Raw genomic sequence first — 19,648 nt, forward strand, 5'->3', positions numbered from 1 at the left:
CCCACACATTCACCTCCAGAGGCTGACACATCACACACAAAGACTTCCTTCTCTGCTCTGTGTCCAGATGATGACATCTCTCTGTAGGATGTCTCTCTGTAGGACGTCTCTCTCTAGGATGTCTCTCTGTAGGATGTCTCTCTGTAGGACGTATCTCTGTAGGATGTCTCTCTGTAGGATGTCTCTCTCTAGGATGTCTCTCTGTAGGACGTCTCTCTGTAGGACGTCTCTCTGTAGGACGTCTCTCTGTAGGATGTCTCTCTATAGGACGTATCTATGTAGGATGTCTCTCTGTAGGATGTCTCTCTGTAGGATGTCTCTGTAGGACGTCTCTCTGTAGGACGTCTCTCTATAGGACGTATCTATGGAGGATGTCTCTCTGTAGGATGTCTCTCTATAGGATGTCTCTCTGTAGGATGTCTCTGGGCTGTCTCTCTGTAGGACGTCTCTCTGTAGGATGTCTCTCTGTAGGACGTCTCTCTGTAGGATGTCTCTCTGTAGGATGTCTCTCTGTAGGATGTCTCTCTGTAGGACGTATCTCTGTAGGATGTCTCTGAGCTGTCTCTCTGTAGGATGTCTCTCTGTAGGATGTCTCTCTGTAGGATGTCTCTCTGTAGGATGTCTCTCTGTAGGATGTCTCTCTGTAGGACGTCTCTCTGTAGGACGTCTCTCTGTAGGACGTATCTGAGCTGTCTCTCTGTAGGATGTCTCTCTGTAGGATGTCTCTCTGTAGGATGTCTCTAGGATGTCTCTCTGTAGGATGTCTCTCTGTAGGACGTATCTCTGTAGGATGTCTCTGAGCTGTCTCTCTGTAGGATGTCTCTCTGTAGGATGTCTCTCTGTAGGATGTCTCTCTGTAGGACGTATCTCTGTAGGATGTCTCTGAGCTGTCTCTCTGTAGGACGTCTCTCTGTAGGACGTCTCTCTGTAGGATGTCTCTCTGTAGGATGTCTCTCTGTAGGATGTCTCTCTGTAGGATGTCTCTCTGTAGGACGTATCTCTGTAGGATGTCTCTGAGCTGTCTCTCTGTAGGATGTCTCTCTGTAGGATGTCTCTCTGTAGGATGTCTCTAGGATGTCTCTCTGTAGGACGTCTCTCTGTAGGATGTCTCTGGGATGCCTCTCTGGGATGTCTCTCAGTAGGATGTCTCACACACCTCACATACACACACACACACCAGACACACACCAGACGCACACACACACCAGACACACACCAGACACACACACACACACACACACAAACACCACACACACACCAGACACACACACACACACACACACACCACACCACACACACACACACACACAGACACACACACACCAGACACACACACCACATACACCAGACACACACACACACACACACACCACACCACACCACACCACACACACACACACACACACACACACACACACACACACACACACACACACACACACACACAGACACCACACACACACACACACACACACACACACACACACACACACACACACACACACACACACGCCAGACACCACACACACCAGACACACACACACACACACACACACACACCAGACACACACACACACACACACACACACACACACACACACACACACACACCACACACACACACACCCACACAAGCACATACAAACCCACATGTTCAGCTATGTGAGTGCTGTCTTGAGGTCCAATCAATTCAGATCCTGTATGTGGTGGACATATTTCTGTCATGTCCTCTAACCTTCATTGTCAGTTGTGGTTCTTGTGAGAGACTGCACAGGATGTCTGATGGTCTTGTAGTGATTAAGTTATTATGTAAAACATGATTACCTGGCGGTACTGTAGATAGTTATGTAGTTACATGACTAACTATGCTGTGGCTTTGTAGATCAGTGAGATCATATCAATCCATGGGTTCAGTAACACTGAGCTGTTCACCTTGAACCGTTGAAGAGACAGCAGCCTTGTCTGGAGCATGACACACACACACACACACACACACACACACTAGGTTCAGAAAGGATCCAGGCCCAGTGAGGGATAGCCCTGCGTCAGGTTCTGTCCTTACATGCTACTACTGGTCCCTCCCTCCCTCTCCTCCCTCCCTCCCTCCCTCCCTCCCTCCCTCCCTCCCTCTTCCCCCACTCCTCCCTCCCTCCCTACCCGCTCCCCCCTCTACTCCCTCCATCCCTCCCTCCCTACCCGCTCCTCTCTCCCTCCCTCCCTCACCCCTATCTACCTCCCTTTAGAAACACGGGAGACTCGAGAGTGGAGGAGGAAGGCATTCTCAATTAGCTGTGCTGTTTGGTTTACTGGCTCTGGAGGAGAGCAGACTCTTCCTGTGGATGGAGTGAGGGAGGGAGGGAGAGAGGGAGAGAGGAGAGCAGCCTCTTCCTGTGGATGGAGAGAGGGAGGGAGGGAGGGAGGGAGGGAGGGAGGAGAGCAGCCTCTTCCTGTGGATGGAGGGAGGGAGGGAGAGAGGAGAGCAGCCTCTTCCTGTGGATGGAGAGAGGGAGGGAGGGAAAGAGGAGAGCAGCCTCTTCCTGTGGATGGAGAGAGGGAGGGAGGGAGGGGAGGAGAGAGGAGAGCAGCCTCTTCCTATGGATGGAGTGAGGGAGGGAGGGAGGGAGAGAGGAGAGCAGCCTCTTCCTGTGGATGGAGGGAGGGAGGGAGGGAGAGAGGAGAGCAGCCTCTTCCTGTGGATGGAGAGAGGGAGGGAGGGAGGGAGAGAGGTGAGCAGCCTCTTCCTATGGATGGAGAGAGGGAGGGAGAGAGGAGAGCAGCCTCTTCCTGTGGACGGAGAGAGGGATGGAGAGAGGAGAGCAGCCTCTTCCTGTGGATGGAGAGAGGGAGGGAGGGAGGGAGGGAGGGAGGGAGAGAGGAGAGCAGCCTCTTCCTGTGGATGGAGTGAGGGAGGGAGAGAGGAGAGCAGCCTCTTCCTGTGGATGGAGTGAGGGAGGGAGGGAGAGAGGAGAGCAGCCTCTTCCTGTGGATGGAGTGAGGGAGGGAGGGAGGGAGAGAGGTGAGCAGCCTCTTCCTGTGGATGGAGGGAGGGAGGGAGGGAGGGAGAGAGGAGAGCAGCCTCTTCCTGTGGAGGGAGGGAGGGAGAAGAGCAGCCTCTTCCTGTGGAGGGAGGGAGGGGAGAGCAGCTTCTTCCTGTGGATGGATGGAGGGAGGGAGGGAGGGAGGGGAGAGCAGCCTCTTCCTGTGGATGGATGGAGGGAGGGAGGGAGGGAGGAGAGCAGCCTCTTCCTGTGAATGGAGAGAGGGAGGGAGGGAGAGGAATGCAGCCTCTTCCTGTGGATGGAGGGAGGGAGGGAGGGAGGGAGAGAGGGAGGGAGGGGAGAGCAGCCTCTTCCTGTGGATGGATGGATGGATGGATGGAGGGAGGGAGGGAGGGAGGGAGGGAGGGAGGGAGGGAGGGAGGATAAAAAGGTTTTGTGTGCACTACTTTATAAAGTGGCCCAGAGCCATAGGGCTCTGGTCAAAAGTAGTGCACTATATAGGGAATAGGGTGCCATTTGGGACATAGCCCAGGTAGTATTCTGTTCTGTTCCCTAAGGCCCCTCTGATTTGATGCTGTTTCTGTTTCACTCTCCGTCTCTTTCAAACAAGGCGCAAACCGCCATCAGACCAGACCAGACCGCCACAAGGCCACAGCTAGTGTACAGCGTGTTCATGTGTTTACAGCAAGCTGCCAGCAATTTACCCAGCGTTTACAGAGAGCACAGGGCGAGACCAATCACAGCTCCCCTTCCAAGGATGTAACCTGCAGAGTGGAAACACTTGTAACGTGTGTGTGTGTGTGTGTGTGTACTGGGATGTAAACGGGATGAGGTTTCAGATCTGACCCTCACCATGCCTCGCCTCGCTGTGCCGCGTGGCCTGCTCATCACACACACACACACACACACACACACACACAACACAACACACACACACAGAGGAAGGCAGCTGCAGTGAGGGTTCAAAGCTTGACCAGCCCTCTCCTCCTCTTCAATCCCCCTCTCCCTTCTTCTTCTCTTCCTGACAGTCTTCTGTCGGCCCTAGAGGTCCCGGGTGAGTTTCCTGCTCACTCTCCATTTTCTGTCTCATTCTCTTGTATGAAAGGGTCAATGAGAGAAGGTTGGAGGAGTAACAGCTACCAGTTGGAGAGAGAGAGAGAGAGAGAGAGAGAGAGAGGACCAGGTTCTCCTAGCCAGCAGTCATCTACCCAACAGGCAGGTGATAAATTAGCTGGAACAAATTGGAACCATTACAGTTTTGGGTTGCTGGAGAGCGTCAAGCCATCAGAGCACAGCGCTGTTGTCAGACCTGTATACAACCCTCCTCAGCCCTCTACCCCCCTCAACCCTCCTCAGCCCTCTACCCCCCTCAACCCTCCTCAGCCCACTACCCCCTCAACCCTCCTCAGCCCTCTACCCCCCCTCAACCCTCCTCAGCCCTCTACCCCCTCAACCCTCCTCAGCCCTCTACCCCCCTCAACCCTCCTCAGCCCTCTACCCCCCTCAACCCTCCTCAGCCCTCTACCCCCTCAACCCTCCTCAGCCCTCTACCCCCCCTCAACCCTCCTCAGCCCTCTACCCCCCTCAACCCTCCTCAGCCCTCTACCCCCCTCAACCCTCCTCAGCCCTCTACCCCCCCTCAACCCTCCTCAGCCCTCTACCCCCCTCAACCCTCCTCAGCCCTCTGTAGTCCTCTACACCCCTCAAACCTCCTCAGCCCTCTGTAGTCCTCTACCCCCCTCAACCCTCCTCAGCCCTCTGTAGTCGTCTACCCCCCCTCAACCCTCCTCAGCCCTCTACCCCCCTCAACCCTCCTCAGCCCTCTACCCCCCTCAACCCTCCTCAGCCCTCTACCCCCCTCAACCCTCCTCAGCCCTCTGTAGTCCTCTACCCCCCTCAACCCTCCTCAGCCCTCTACCCCCCTCAAACCTCCTCAGCCCTCTACCCCCCCTCAATCCTCCTCAACCCTCTGTAGTCCTCTACCCCTCCTCCACCCTCTGTAGCCCTCTACCCCTCTTCAACCCTCTGCCCCTCACAACCAGCCAAAACGCTGCTAATAAGAGTCAGATGATGATATGTCGGTGGCCTTACCTGACTGAGGCCAGTCAGCCTCCCTGGTGGGAACCCTGGAGGAATAGCCAGACCTCCACCATCCTCCTCCTCCTTTCCCCTGGGCCTCCCCTACTCACCACCTGATACCCCCCCAATCACACCCCTCCTCCTGGGCCTCTCCACCCTCTTCCCTACTTACCACATTGTGGAACCCCCCCCATCTCCTCTTCTCTGCCCCCATCTCCACACCTCTCACTCCAGAACCAGAACCAGTGGTTAGGGTTAGGGAATGAAAACAGAACCAGTGGTTAGGATTAGGGAATGAAAATAGAACCAGAACCAGTGGTTAGGGTTAATGAAAACAGAACCAGAACCAGTGGTTAGGGTTAGGGAATGAAAATAGAACCAGAACCAGTGGTTAGGGTTAGGGAATGAAAACAGAACCAGAACCAGTGGTTAGGGTTAGGGAATGAAAACAGAACCAGAACCAGTGGTTAGGGTTAGGGAATGAAAACAGAACCAGAACCAGTGGTTAGGGTTAGGGAATGAAAACAGAACCAGAACCAGTGCTGCAGACCAGACCAGACTGGGGCACACATACACACGACCAGACTGTGGTCTCCGCAGGTTCGCCACAGGGTCACCGTGAGTGATCTCTTCACAGAGAGGCATGGTAACCATGGTAACAGGCGTGTTTGATCTCCATGTCATGCCATAACGTGTGTATGTGTGTGTGTTGCTGTGTCAGACCTTGATCTCTCAGTGTACCCAGCACTAGTAGAGTCTGGGCAGTAGGGGCTGAGGACCCAGCCTTTTTAAATTAGCGCTATACCTTAAGGTATGAGGTTTAAATTAGCGCTATACCTTAAGGTATGAGGTTTAAATTAGCGCTATACCTTAAGGTATGAGGTTTAAATTAGCGCTATACCTTAAGGTATGAGGTTTAAATTAGCGCTATACCTTAAGGTATGAGGTTTAAATTAGCGCTATACCTTAAGGTATGAGGTTTAAATTAGCGCTATACCTTAAGGTATGAGATTTAAATTAGCGCTATACCTTAAGGTATGAGGTTTAAATTAGCGCTATACCTTAAGGTATGAGGTTTAAATTAGCGATATACTTTAAGGTATGAGGTTTAAATTAGCGCTATACCTTAAGATATGTGGAAGCCACTCCACCTTCTTGGGTTGTTGCTCTATTCTTGGTAGGCCACGCACTGACAGTCCTCTGATTAAAGCAGCACTGACAGTCATCTGATTAAAGCACCACTGACAGTTCTCTGTTTAAAGCAGCACTGACAGTCAGCTGGTGGGTTAAAGCAGCACTGACAGTCCTCTGGTTAAAGCAGCACTGACAGTCCTCTGGTGGGTTAAAGCACCACTGACAGTCCTCGGCTGGGTTAAAGCAGCACTGACAGTCCTCGGCTGGGTTAAAGCAACACTGACAGTCCTCGGCTGGGTTAAAGCACCACTGACAGTCCTCTGCTGGGTTAAAGCAGCACTGACAGTCCTCGGCTGGGTTAAAGCAACACTGACAGTCCTCGGCTGGGTTAAAGCACCACTGACAGTCCTCTGGTGGGTTAAAGCACCACTGACAGTCCTCGGCTGGGTTAAAGCATCACTGACAGTCCTCGGCTGGGTTAAAGCAACACTGACAGTCCTCGGCAGGGTTAAAGCAACACTGACTGTTGGTTAAAGAACCACTGACAGTCCTCTGGTTAAAGCAGCACTGACAGTCCGCTGGTGGGTTAAAGCAGCGCTGACAGTCCGCTGGTGGGTTAAAGCAGCACTGACAGTCCGCTGGTGGGTTAAAGCAGCACTGACAGTCCGCTGGTGGGTTAAAGCAGCACTGACAGTCCGCTGGTGGGTTAAAGCAGCACTGACAGTCCGCTGGTGGGTTAAAGCAGCACTTTGTGTTTGATTGAAAGGAAGGGTGTTCCTAATAAAAACACTTGCGCGAGAAGCGAAAGGAACGTCACTCCTGAACAAGGCCTTCTTTTGACATCCCAACGACACGGCGGAAGTTCCGCCATCTTTCTTCCACGAGTCCTGCCTTTTCTCCTCTCTTAGCACACGGTGAGCTCAAAGAGGCTACGTTTGAAGGCAACACGTTAAACGTGGCAGGAAGTAGAGGGGTAAGAGCTGACTGGACTTCCAGAGAATCCTATAGGACCTGGGTGTAAAAAGCTGGAGAGGTTAGCTGCTTAGTATCGTGCAGAGAGAGAGGTCCTTATCCTGATGACATAGCAGATTCTATCCGCCTGGAATTTCCTGGATTAGGCTCCATCCACAAAGGATTTGTAGTTTTCCCTGTGATAGCTATAAATCCGTCTCTGCTTGTTAATAGTTGATGTGTTTTGTTGTGAGGATCAGTTTCATCCTTCTCAACCTGCAGAGTGGAAACACATGGATGCACTGTGGTGCCGTGTCAGAGCGCTCCCACTCACAGCATCCCTCCCAAACCACACCCTGTTCCTTATATAGGGCACTACGTTTGACCTGGGCCCATTCAAGTAGTGCACTATATAGGGAATAGGGTACCATTTGGGCCGCAGCCCCAGAGATTGTGAACTGAGGATAATGACATGGATGTGTAGCCTGCATGTGACCGTATTCATTTATTAGAGTTCTGATGAGATTCATCTTTTGACAGCGTTCCATCTCCATAAAAGCTGCTCTGCTCTGCTCCGTGATCTACTCTGTTGGATGTTGGAGGAACCAGGGCCAGGCCAGGGAGGAAAGCTGTGCAGATGTGGCTGGGGGAGCAGGGAGGGCAGGCTGGGGGCTGGAGCACTGTCTGTGGCCCCTATCTCTGGATGCCTGGAGAGAAAGAGGTTCTTCAGAGTTCACACGAACACATCCAGCTATCTCTGGTGTTAATAGGCGGAGAGGAGTGGAAAAGCTCTCCAAAAAGGACTGTGGAGTAAAAAGATGAATCGGATAGTGCACAAATATCAGATTTTACATTCCCTCCAATATACAGTGTAAAAACGACAGGCCATAGAATGGAACCTTGGGGGGGGGCATTTCATAAAGCTGTCGACCCTCTGATTGATTTCAGACCCTCCTGTGCCATACATTGTGTGCATCACTAATGGCATCATTTAAATACCTCTGCCTTTAACAACACTGCATTCCACACACAGCTATTCCGCTTTCTTGAACATTTTATGTGCTACACTGATTATACAAAACATTAGGAACACCTTCCTAATGTTGAGTTGCACCCCCTTTTACCCTCAGAACAGCCTCAATTCGTCGGGGCATGGAATCTACAACGTGTCAAAAGCGTTCCATAGGGATGCTGGTCCATGTTGAAATGGATTTAACAAGTGACATCAATAAGGGATCATAGCTGTCACCTGTATTCACCTGGTCAGTCTATGTCATGGAAAGAGCACTCAGTGTATATCTATGGACTCTAACCAATCAGGATTCCTGTGCAGAGCATTAGCAGAGCGTTAACTAGCTCCTATAAAGGTTAGGGTGTTGCTGCCTATGTGTTGCCATTGAGCTGGCCTGGTTTGTGGTGCCATTGAGCTGGCCTGGCCCGGTTGGTGGTGACATTGAGCTGGCCTGGCCCGGTTGGTGGTGCCGGTTAAGCTGCCATTGAGCTGGCCTGGCCCGGTTGGTGGTGCCATTGAGCTGGCCCGGCCCGGTTGGTGGTGCCATTGAGCTGGCCCGGCCCGGCCCGGTTGGTGGTGCCATTGAGCTGGACCGGCCCGGTTGGTGGTGCCATTGAGCTGGCCCGGCCCGGCCCGGTTGGTGGTGCCATTGAGCTGGCCTGGCCCAGTTGCAGCTGGATGTGGACCTGGTCCACCAGTATCAGCAGCATCCCTGCAGCCCAGTAAACAGCCAGGTGGACTGGCTGACAGACTGACAGGTTATACAGGAATAAAACCACCGGGAGGAGAAGTGCTGTAGCCTCCTGTGGATCTGTATGCTACGCAGCATAATCAACAACAGGTTGCTCTGTCTGCAACTCTCTCTCTCTCTCTCTCTCTCTCTCTCTCTCTCTCTCTCTCTTCTCTCACACTCGCTTTCTCTCTGCTCTAAGGTGATATGAAACAGCTTAACATGGTTAGAGAGAGGAGAGGAGAAAACCTCAGGATGAGCAACAGCACATGAGCTATTTATTTCACAGCTGGAAACTTTCCTGCTGATAAGTGAACTGGAAATGATATAAGATACATTGTACAGCAGATTCCTCCTTTCCGGCCTCCATCCCTCACCTCCCTCTCTCCCATCTCCACATCCACTGGGGTGAATGGAAGTATCCTCCTCCCCACCCTCCTCCTCCTCTTCCCTCGCCTCCTCCTCCTCCCCCCCCCCTCCTCCCCCTCCTCCTCCTCTTCCCTCTCCTCCTCCTCCTCCTCCTCCTCCTCTTCCCTCTCCTCCTCCGCCTCTTCCCTCTCCTCCTCCCCCTCCTTGTCCCCCTCCTCATCCTCCCCACCCACCTCCTCCCCCTCCTTGTCCCCCTCCTCCTTCTCCTCCTCTCCCCTCCTCCTCTTCTCCTCCTCTTGGCTACATGTGTTGTCCTGTTGGCTGCGTTCCTTCTCATGTCCTGGACTGCTACTACCTGGTGGAGGAGACAGGAGGCTGAAGCCTTAAACCCACTAAACACTGAGGCCTTAATGAGACCATAGAAAACAGCTGGGCTTGTTCTGAAGGCAGGGGGGACAGGGGGATAGGGGGGATAGGGAGTGCTGCTTCCCACCCCATCATGACAAAGTGGAAAACAGGGATAATGGAAGGGAAGTGGTGTAAAACAGTATGGAGTTAATTCATCTGTCTGTCTGTGGAGATTCCACTGGACTGTCTGAAGGCCGGGCTGAGGACTGATTTATGTGTTGGCCAGAGGAGGGGAGGGGAGAGGACAGGAGAGGAGGGCTGGGCAGACAGAGAGAGAGAGAGAGGATCAGGGATTTATGTGTTGGCGAGAGGAGAGGAGTCTATTCCACAGTGTCATGTTATCATGCGAGAATCAGGCCGCTTTGTCAAAGCTCTTTTCTGCAGCACTAGTGATTAAATGGTCTAGGGGTTCAATCCCTGCCATGGACAACGTGGTACTGTTCAGTATCTCAAGGTTTAGATACGATCAGGGATCAAGTTGTTCTGTATCAAGTTGGTTTGGCGTTGTATAGGATAAACAGGGGAGGGGAGAGGACAGGAGGAAGGGAGTGTGTGCCAGTGCAGTACACCACATAACAGTAATGAAACATGGTTGTGTAGCTGTAAAGTCATGTTTTTATCACTCATGGTCCTCTGCTCTCTCTCCACCTAAACTGACCCCTCCTCTTAGGAAAGATCTCCCTCTGCTCTCTCTCCACCTAAACTGACCCCTCCTCTTAGGAAAGATCTCCCTCTGCTCTCTCTCCACCTAAACTGACCCCTCTTCTTATGAAAGATCTCCCTCTGCTCTCTCTCCACCTAAACTGACGCCTCCTCTTAGGAAAGATCTCCCTCTGCTCTCTCTCCACCTAAACTGACCCCTCCTCTTAGGAAAGATCTCCCTCTGCTCTCTCTCCACCTAAACTGACCCCTCCTCTTAGGAAAGATCTCCCTCTGCTCTCTCTCCACCTAAACTGACCCCTCTTCTTAGGAAAGATCTCCCTCTGCTCTCTCTCCACCTAAACTGACCCCTCCTCTTAGGAAAGATCTCCCTCTGCTCTCTCTCTCCACCTAAACTGACCCCTCCTCTTAGGAAAGATCTCTCTCTGCTCTCTCTCCACCTAAACTGACCCCTCCTCTTAGGAAAGATCTCCCTCTGCTCTCTCTCCACCTAAACTGACCCCTCCTCTTAGGAAAGATCTCCCTCTGCTCTCTCTCCACCTAAACTGACCCCTCCTCTTAGGAAAGATCTCCCTCTGCTCTCTCTCCACCTAAACTGACCCCTCCTCTTAGGAAAGATCTCCCTCTGCTCTCTCTCTCCACCTAAACTGACCCCTCCTCTTAGGAAAGATCTCCCTCTACTCTCTCTCCACCTAAACTGACCCCTTCTCTTAGGAAAGATCTCCCTCTGCTCTCTCTCCACCTAAACTGACCCCTCCTCTTAGGAAAGATCTCCCTCTGCTCTCTCTCCACCTAAACTGACACCTCCTCTTAGGAAAGATCTCTCTCTACTCTCTCTCCACCTAAACTGACGCCTCCTCTTAGGAAAGATCTGCCTCTACGACATCTCCTCTTAGGAAAGATCTCTCTCTACTCTCTCTCCACCTAAACTGACCTGCTTAGAGCTCAGCAACCTCTCTGCTCATAAACAATGTGGCTAATTTCCACATGGAACATAAAAGCTAAAGCTCTTCTGTTCTTATTTTGTATTACGGTAACTCTCTCTCCTGTCTCTCTTCTGTTCATATTTTGTATTACGGTAACTCTCTCTCCTGTCTCTCTTCTGTTCATATTTTGTATTACGGTAACTCTCTCTCCTGTCTCTCTTTTGTTCATATTTTGTATTACGGTAACTCTCTCTCCTGTCTCTCTTCTGTTCATATTTTGTATTACGGTAACTCTCTCTCCTCTCTCTCTTCTGTTAATGTTTTGTATTAAGGAAACTCTCTCTCCTGTTCCTCCAGCGGAGCTGAACGTGGAGCTTTCCCGGCCCCTGAAGGTGAACCCTACACTGGTGAAACTGGAGCAGGCCAAGGCCTACCTGAGGAAGGTCCTACCTGAACACTACTGGGAGGCTCCCAAACCCCCCTCCACCCCTCATTCCTCCCCCAGTAGGACCTCCTCCACCTCCCACCCTCGGCCCGACCCCTCCCACCTCAGCTCCCTGAGGTCCTTGGCACCCTTCCACAAGGTGTCCCTACGCACCACCCAGATCGTGGTTGTCATGGAGACCGAGTCGCACCCTGCCCGGCCCAGCCTGACCTGGTCGGTGTCGGCCATGAAGGGTACCATGAACATGAAGACTGGGCCCAAGCTAGACGGTAAGAGCTTTAACGATTTATCTTCCGTATTTTCTTTAAACAGTTGAAAAATGCAGCTCTCTCTCTCTCTCTCTCTCTCTCTCTCTCTCTCTCTCTCTCTCTCTCTCTCTCTCTCTCTCTCTCTCTCTCTCTCTCTCTCTCTCTCTCTCTCTCTCTCTCTCTCTCTCGATTTTATTGTCTCAGGGGCAGCTCAGGTTCCTCTACCTCTGTTCTTTGAGGAGTACACCTTGAGGCACCTGGGAAGTGAAGTCCCATTACAGTACTATGAGCCATGCAAGGTCATAACAGGACATGAAGAGACACAGCTTGTTTTCTGACCTCAGAACTTTACTTTACTGACTTTGTCCCTTTGGGGACAATGTGTTGCAGTGTCATGTTCATAGTGGTGTTCAGGAAATGACCAGACCAATACATACAGTAAGCAACTCATTGGCAATCCAGCTTGATGCCAGTTATATAGAGTATATACAGCTGAAAGAAGAGCAGCCTGCTGACCTTACTGGGTGGATAGGATCATTAACCAGCTGATTAGTATGGAAAATGTATGCACTCACTAACTGTAAGTCGCTCTGGATAAGAGCGTCTGCTAAAATGACTAAAATATAAAATAAATTAGGAGAGATATCCAGCTTAGTGATAGGAACATTAACCAGCTGATTAGGGGAGAGATCCAGCTTAGTGATAGGAACATTAACCAGCTGTTTATGAGAGATATCACACTTTAGTGATAGGAACATTAACCAGCTGATTAGGAGAGATATCACACCTTAGTGATAGGAACATTAACCAGCTGTTTAGGAGAGATATCACACTTTAGTGTTAGGAACATTAACCAGCTGATTAGGAGAGATATCACACCTTAGTGATAGGAACATTAACCAGCTGATTAGGGGAGAGATCCAGCTTAGTGATAGGAACATTAACCAGCTGTTTAGGAGAGATATCACACTTTAGTGTTAGGAACATTAACCAGCTGTTTAGGAGAGATATCACACTTTAGTGTTAGGAACATTAACCAGCTGATTAGGAGAGATATCACACCTTAGTGATAGGAACATTAACCAGCTGATTAGGAGAGATTTCACTCCTTAGTGATAGGAACATTAACCAGCTGTTTAGGAGAGATATCACACCTTAGTGATAGGAACATTAACCAGCTGTTTAGGAGAGATATCACACTTTAGTGTTAGGAACATTAACCAGCTGATTAGGAGAGATATCACACCTTAGTGATAGGAACATTAACCAGCTGATTAGGAGAGATTTCACTCCTTAGTGATAGGAACATTAACCAGCTGTTTAGGAGAGATATCACACTTTAGTGATAGGAACATTAACCAGCTGATTAGGAGAGATATCCCACCTTAGTGATAGGAACATTAACCAGCTGATTAGGAGAGATATCACACCGTAGTGATATGAACATTAACCAGCTGATTAGGAGAGATATCACTCCTTAGTGATAGGAACATTAACCAACTGATTAAGAGAGATATCACACCTTAGTGATAGGAACATTAACCAGCTGTTTAGGAGAGATATCACACCTTAGTGATAGGAACATTAACCAGCTGATTAGGGGAGAGATCCAGCTTAGTGATAGGAACATTAACCAGCTGATTAGGAGAGATATCACACCGTAGTGATATGAACATTAACCAGCTGATTAGGAGAGATATCACACCTTAGTGATAGGAACATTAACCAGCTGATTAGGAGAGATATCACACCTTAGTGATAGGAACATTAACCAGCTGATTAGGAGAGATATCACACCTTAGTGATAGGAACATTAACCAGCTGTTCAGGAGAGATATCACACCTTAGTGATAGGAACATTAACCAGCTGATTAGGGGAGAGATCCAGCTTAGTGATAGGAACATTAACCAGCTGATTAGGAGAGATTTCACTCCTTAGTGATAGGAACATTAACCAGCTGTTTAGGAGAGATATCCCACCTTAGTGATAGGAACATTAACCAGCTGATTAGGAGAGATATCACTCCTTAGTGATAGGAACATTAACCAGCTGATTAGGAGAGATATTACACAAATAATTATGTAGTCTTGTTTTTCCTGCAGGCAGGGGGCTGCCCTATACCTGCACCCAGAGGGGATTAGTTCAAAGTCCAGGCACAGGGGGTGGCTTGGGTCTGACCTGACCTTAAAGATCTCATCAAGCCTGTCTGTCTGACTCCTGGTACCTTGCTTTCTGTGGCTATAATCCTTCTCAACATATTTTTTCTGGCTGACAGCGGTATTACCAAACCACCAAACAGTACACGAGGTTAAAATACTCTCAATGAAAGATTTGTAGAGTCCAAGCCCCTGTCATGTGACCTGGGTGAGGCATAGCTGGAAGGGCAAAGGTCTCTGTGGTTCTGGTTCGCCACAACAAAGTCCTCCTGATAGAACACAGGAAACGGACCATGATGCATCACTGTTGTGTTCTCCGGCCCGTAACCACGACATTACCATGGGGGAATGACCTGTTCCTGTTCAGACTAGATATTGTCTGTTTCCTAAATGGCACCCTTTTCACTATCTAGTGCAATATCCGATAGGGCTCTGGTCAAAGTAGTGCACTACCCCATAGGGCTCTGGTCAAAAGTAGTGCACTTTATAGGGTATAGGGTGATATTTTGGATGCAGTCTAGTTCCTGTGTCCTCCAATACCCAGACCAGAGGGCTGAACCTCACTTAACAGAATGTTACTCTGACGTTAGGAGTGGATAATGTTCTCAGACCAGTCCTGACCAGACCTCTCTGAGTAAAGCTCTCTGTTTCTGCTGTTTATATTGTTTGTTAATCTCCATGTGGTGTTTTGATGTTTCCAGAGGGTTTGTCAAGGTTGCCTCCCTAAAGCTGTGTTGAGAGAAGAGGAGGAAAAGCCAAAGAGCTACTCTCTCAGATCCAATACCGTTTCTCTGTTTCTCTGTACGCACGTAAACCACCGTCCGCCAAGAACAACGGCTGCATTGGTGTTGTGTCATGCACATCAAGAAGACCTGTCGCTGTTCATCACATTAACATGTTATGGTTGGTACCTGGACCAGAGAGTTCTGTCACTGTTCATCACATTAACATGTTATGGTTGGTACCTGGACCAGAGAGTTCTGTCACTGTTTAACACACTGACATGTTATGGTTGGTACCTGGACCAGAGAGTTCTGTCACTGTTCATCACATTAACATGTTATGGTTGGTACCTGGACCAGAGAGTTCTGTCACTGTTTAACACACTGACATGTTATGGTTGGTACCTGGACCAAAGAGTTCTGTCACTGTTCATCACATTAACATGTTATGGTTGGTACCTGGACCAGAGAGTTCTGTCACTGTTCATCAAATTAACATGTTATGGTTGGTACCTGGACCAGAGAGTTCTGTCACTGTTTAACACACTGACATGTTATGGTTGGTACCTGGACCAGAGAGTTCTGTCACTGTTCATCACATTAACATGTTATGGTTGGTACCTGGACCAGAGAGTTCTGTCACTGTTTAACACACTGACATGTTATGGTTGGTACCTGGACCAAAGAGTTCTGTCACTGTTCATCACATTAACATGTTATGGTTGGTACCTGGACCAGAGAGTTCTGTCACTGTTCATCAAATTAACATGTTATGGTTGGTACCTGGACCAGAGAGTTCTGTCACTGTTCAACACATTAACATGTTATGGTTGGTACCTGGACCAGAGCGTTCTGTCACTGTTCAACACATTAACATGTTATGGTTGGTACCTGGACCAGAGAGTTCTGTCACTGTTCAACACATTAACATGTTATGGTTGGTACCTGGACCAGAGAGTTCTGTCACTGTTTAACACACTGACATGTTATGGTTGGTACCTGGACCAAAGAGTTCTGTCACTGTTCATCACATTAACATGTTATGGTTGGTACCTGGACCAGAGAGTTCTGTCACTGTTCATCAAATTAACATGTTATGGTTGGTACCTGGACCAGAGAGTTCTGTCACTGTTCAACACATTAACATGTTATGGTTGGTACCTGGACCAGAGAGTTCTGTCACTGTTCAACACATTAACATGTTATGGTTGGTACCTGGACCAGAGAGTTCTGTCACTGGGGGGAGGGAGGTCCAAGATATGTCCTGGCAGTGTCAACCTACTATAGGGCCAATAACAGGAGATGGGTAGAAAGGCATATTGGGGTCTGGAAACTCTGAGAGTCACTTCTGTTCCCTGTACTGAGAAGAACAGAGGGGGTTAGAGGGGGTGGGGATTGAGGGAGGGAGCGGGGGAGGACAGAGTTTCTCTGGGCTCTTAAACGCATCTGCTCTACAGATGTTATATAGGGTTACTTCAGATAAAATGATTGTCAAATATTTTAATTAAAACCTCAACAATTTGCACTTGTTTACTCAAATCTACATAACTCCGCAGTGAGAACATTCTTGACGCTGCGGGCCGCTCTGATTTTCACCAGCTTTTCAGCTTTCATCCATTTTTGATGTGTTGACTTTGATAAACACAGTCAAAAACACTCAGCATGGAAAAACAATGGAAAAAACGATGCAAAGTAGAGAGAGCGAGAGAGAGAGAGAGAGAGAGAGAGAGAGATGTGTTGCTATGAAAGCTAATCCCTAGTTGGAGGATGAATATTTTTTAGCCGTGGGGTTCTGACATCTCGCCTGTCTAAAAGAGATTTATCACTAAGTGTTCATTCTGTTGTTTACTGTAAACACCATGTCCACTTGGTGCAGGGCTTCACGTTCACTAGTCGGACTGATGTTTATGGAGACCCACTGAAACGTTTGTTCCTAGCCTGACCCAGGCTGTGTTTCCAAATGGCACCCTATTCGCTATATAGTGTACTACTTTTGATCAGAGCCCTATGGGTTATTCCTCCTTGGTTACGTTGTGGTTATGGGTTGGAGTCCTCAACAGTGATGCATCTTGGGCCGTTTCCTGTGTTCAATCAGGCGGACTTTGTTGTGGCGAATCAGGGGGACACTGGAAAAGTAGTGCGCTATATAGGGAATAGGGTGCCATTTGGGACGAGCTCTTAGTCAGTAGAGCTCTTCTCTTCCACAGCACTGAAACATTGGGACCGGAGCTCCCCAGCTCTCCAGCTCCCCAGCTCCCCCAGCTCCCCAGCTCCCCCAGCTCCCCAGCTCCGCAGCTCCCCAGCTCCCCCAGCTCCCCCAGCTCCCCAGCTCCCCCAGCTCCCCCAGCTCCCCCAGCTCCGCAGCTCCCCCAGCTCCCCCAGCTCCGCAGCTCCCCAGCTCCCCCAGCTCCCCCAGCTCCCCAGCTCCGCCAGCTCCCCCAGCTCCCCCAGCTCCCCCAGCTCCGCAGCTCCCCCAGCTCCCCCAGCTCCCCCAGCTCCCCCACCTCCCGCAGCTCCCCAGCTCCCCCAGCTCCCCAGCTCCCCCAGCTCCCCCAGCTCCCCAGCTCCCCCAGCTCCCCCAGCTCCGCAGCTCCCCCAGCTCCCCCAGCTCCGCAGCTCCCCAGCTCCCCCAGCTCCCCCAGCTCCCCCAGTTCCCCCAGCTCCCCCAGCTCCGCAGCTCCCCCAGCTCCCCCAGCTCCCCAGCTCCCCCAGCTCCCCCAGCTCCGCCAGCTCCACAGCTCCAGAAGCAACAGTTCAGAAGGTTCTTTGGTTTCTGGCTAAAATAGAAATGGACGTTTTTCTTCCGTTGTTGTAGGTTTCTAGATGTTTCTCATACATTTCTAGAGGTATCACGTGTCACTACAGAACACAGATAGTGGTTCCTGATGTGTTGTGAGACGGAAGGACTTATATTACTAACAGATCACTGGTGGTGATGGAGGTACCGGAAGCTATATCATGTCCTCTGGGTTAGGCGTGTCACAAATGGCAACTTAGTGCGCTATATAGGGAATAGGGTGCCATTTGGGATAGAGACCTAGTTTTTCTATCAGACCCCTCCACACTGCTTCAAACCTCAGACCACAGAAACAGATACCTTAGAATTTTCTGATTATAAAGATTGTGATTCCCGTACGTATATTCACAGCTAAGGCTGCCTCCATAACTCAATGGGAATTGCACTCGGGGGAGATAGGGGGGGGCATGAGTGATCACAGACAGACAGACAGACAGGGACATTTTCTGCTACTCTGTTGGTTCTCCATGGCAGCTGGATATTAATGGACCAGGGTAACACACAGGATGCCACTAGGGGCAGGGTTAGAGGGGGAGGGAGCTAGATAGAGAGAATGAGAACCCAGAGCAGTGTAGAACCAGCCACACAGCGAGGTGAAGACCCTGTCCTCCAGGCAACATCTGGGCTTTTTATATGGTCATGGCATCCCTCTGCCAGGGGAGACATGGAGTAAAGAGGGATTAAGTTGACAGTGTGTTACTGGATCCTGTGATAATGAAAAGCAGTGGAGGCTGAAGTCCTCTGGCCGGACAGTCCCCAACGTAGAGGTGCATTTATAGTTCAACAGAGGAGGAGGAGGAGGAGGAGGAGGAGGAGGAGGAGGAGGAGGGGAGGAGGAGGAGGAGGAGGAGGGTGGAGAACAGATGGCACTAGGTCTCTGAAACAAGACCCTGCCTAATCCCTCAGCTAGCTAGCTGGAACAAGGACCTGCCAATGGAGGCCCTCGCTCCCCCAGCCCTTATACCTCCAGCTTGATACTCCAGCCTGATACTCCAGCCCACTCCCTCACCCCTACACCCCAGCTCCAGCTCGATACCGCAGCCACAGCCCTGTATCCCAGCCCGTCTCCCCCAGCTCCAGCTCTATACCCCAGCCCTGTACCCCAGCCCCTCTCCCCCAGCCCTGTACCCCAGCCCCTCTCCCCCAGCCCTGTACTCCAGCCCCTCTCCCCCAGCCCTGTACTCCAGCCCCTCTCCCTCAGCTCCAGCCCCTCTCCTCCAGCTCCAGCTCTATACCCCAGCCCTGTACTCTGTTAGGACTGTTCTGGATGGAGTAACTCTGTTACGATGGGGCCTCTAATCGATAGCAGTTTGTTAGAGGAGTTCTAAATGATATAAATGATGGACGTGGTGGTCAGATAGTGTCTGCCAGAGACAAACCCACACCCTAAATCAGACCCCACTCTGTGATGAGCCAACAATGTAGCTCAAATCAAAATGGTTTCCAGTTGCTCCTGTCAGAGAGAGAGTCAGCCTGTATCATATCTCTAACCCATGTCTGTATGTCTGTCTGTCAGTCTCTCTGTCTGTACTATACCACAGCAGGGTGTGTTTGGATAGCCAGGACAGTCTGCTGTCTCATGGTCCTTGACCTGGGTAGGAGGACATTAGATCAACAGTCTGCTGTCTCATGGTCCTTGACCTGGGTAGGAGGACATTAGATAAACAGTCTCATGGTCCTTGACCTGGGTAGGAGGACATTAGATCAACAGTCTGCTGTCTCATGGTCCTTGACCTGGGTAGGAGGACATTAGATAAACAGTCTCATGGTCCTTGACCTGGGTAGGAGGACATTAGATCAACAGTCTGCTGTCTCATGGTCCTTGACCTGGGTAGGAGGACATTAGATAAACAGTCTCATGGTCCTTGACCTGGGTAGGAGGACATTAGATCAACAGTCTCATGGTCCTTGACCTGGGTAGGAGGACATTAGATCAACAGTCTCATGGTCCTTGACCTGGGTAGGAGGACATTAGATCAACAGTCTCATGGTCCTTGACCTGGGTAGGAGG

General features: G+C 50.4%; 1 protein-coding gene across 1 annotated transcript in view; it reads left to right on the plus strand.

The window, feature by feature from the left end:
* Window positions 1-19,648, plus strand: part of LOC311126859 (intermembrane lipid transfer protein VPS13B-like) — a gene marked incomplete at both ends in the record, with an annotated part of 94,358 nt that overhangs the window by 46,453 nt on the left and 28,257 nt on the right. Inside the window, one exon of the mRNA XM_084200838.1 lies at window positions 11,626-11,982. Coding sequence (XP_084056964.1) covers window positions 11,626-11,982 — 357 coding nt within the window. The remainder of the gene's footprint in view (window positions 1-11,625; window positions 11,983-19,648) is intronic.

This window comes from Coregonus lavaretus (assembly GCF_964263955.1).
Source record: "Coregonus lavaretus genome assembly, contig: HAP1_SCAFFOLD_1854, whole genome shotgun sequence".
Classification (NCBI taxonomy): domain Eukaryota; kingdom Metazoa; phylum Chordata; class Actinopteri; order Salmoniformes; family Salmonidae; genus Coregonus; species Coregonus lavaretus.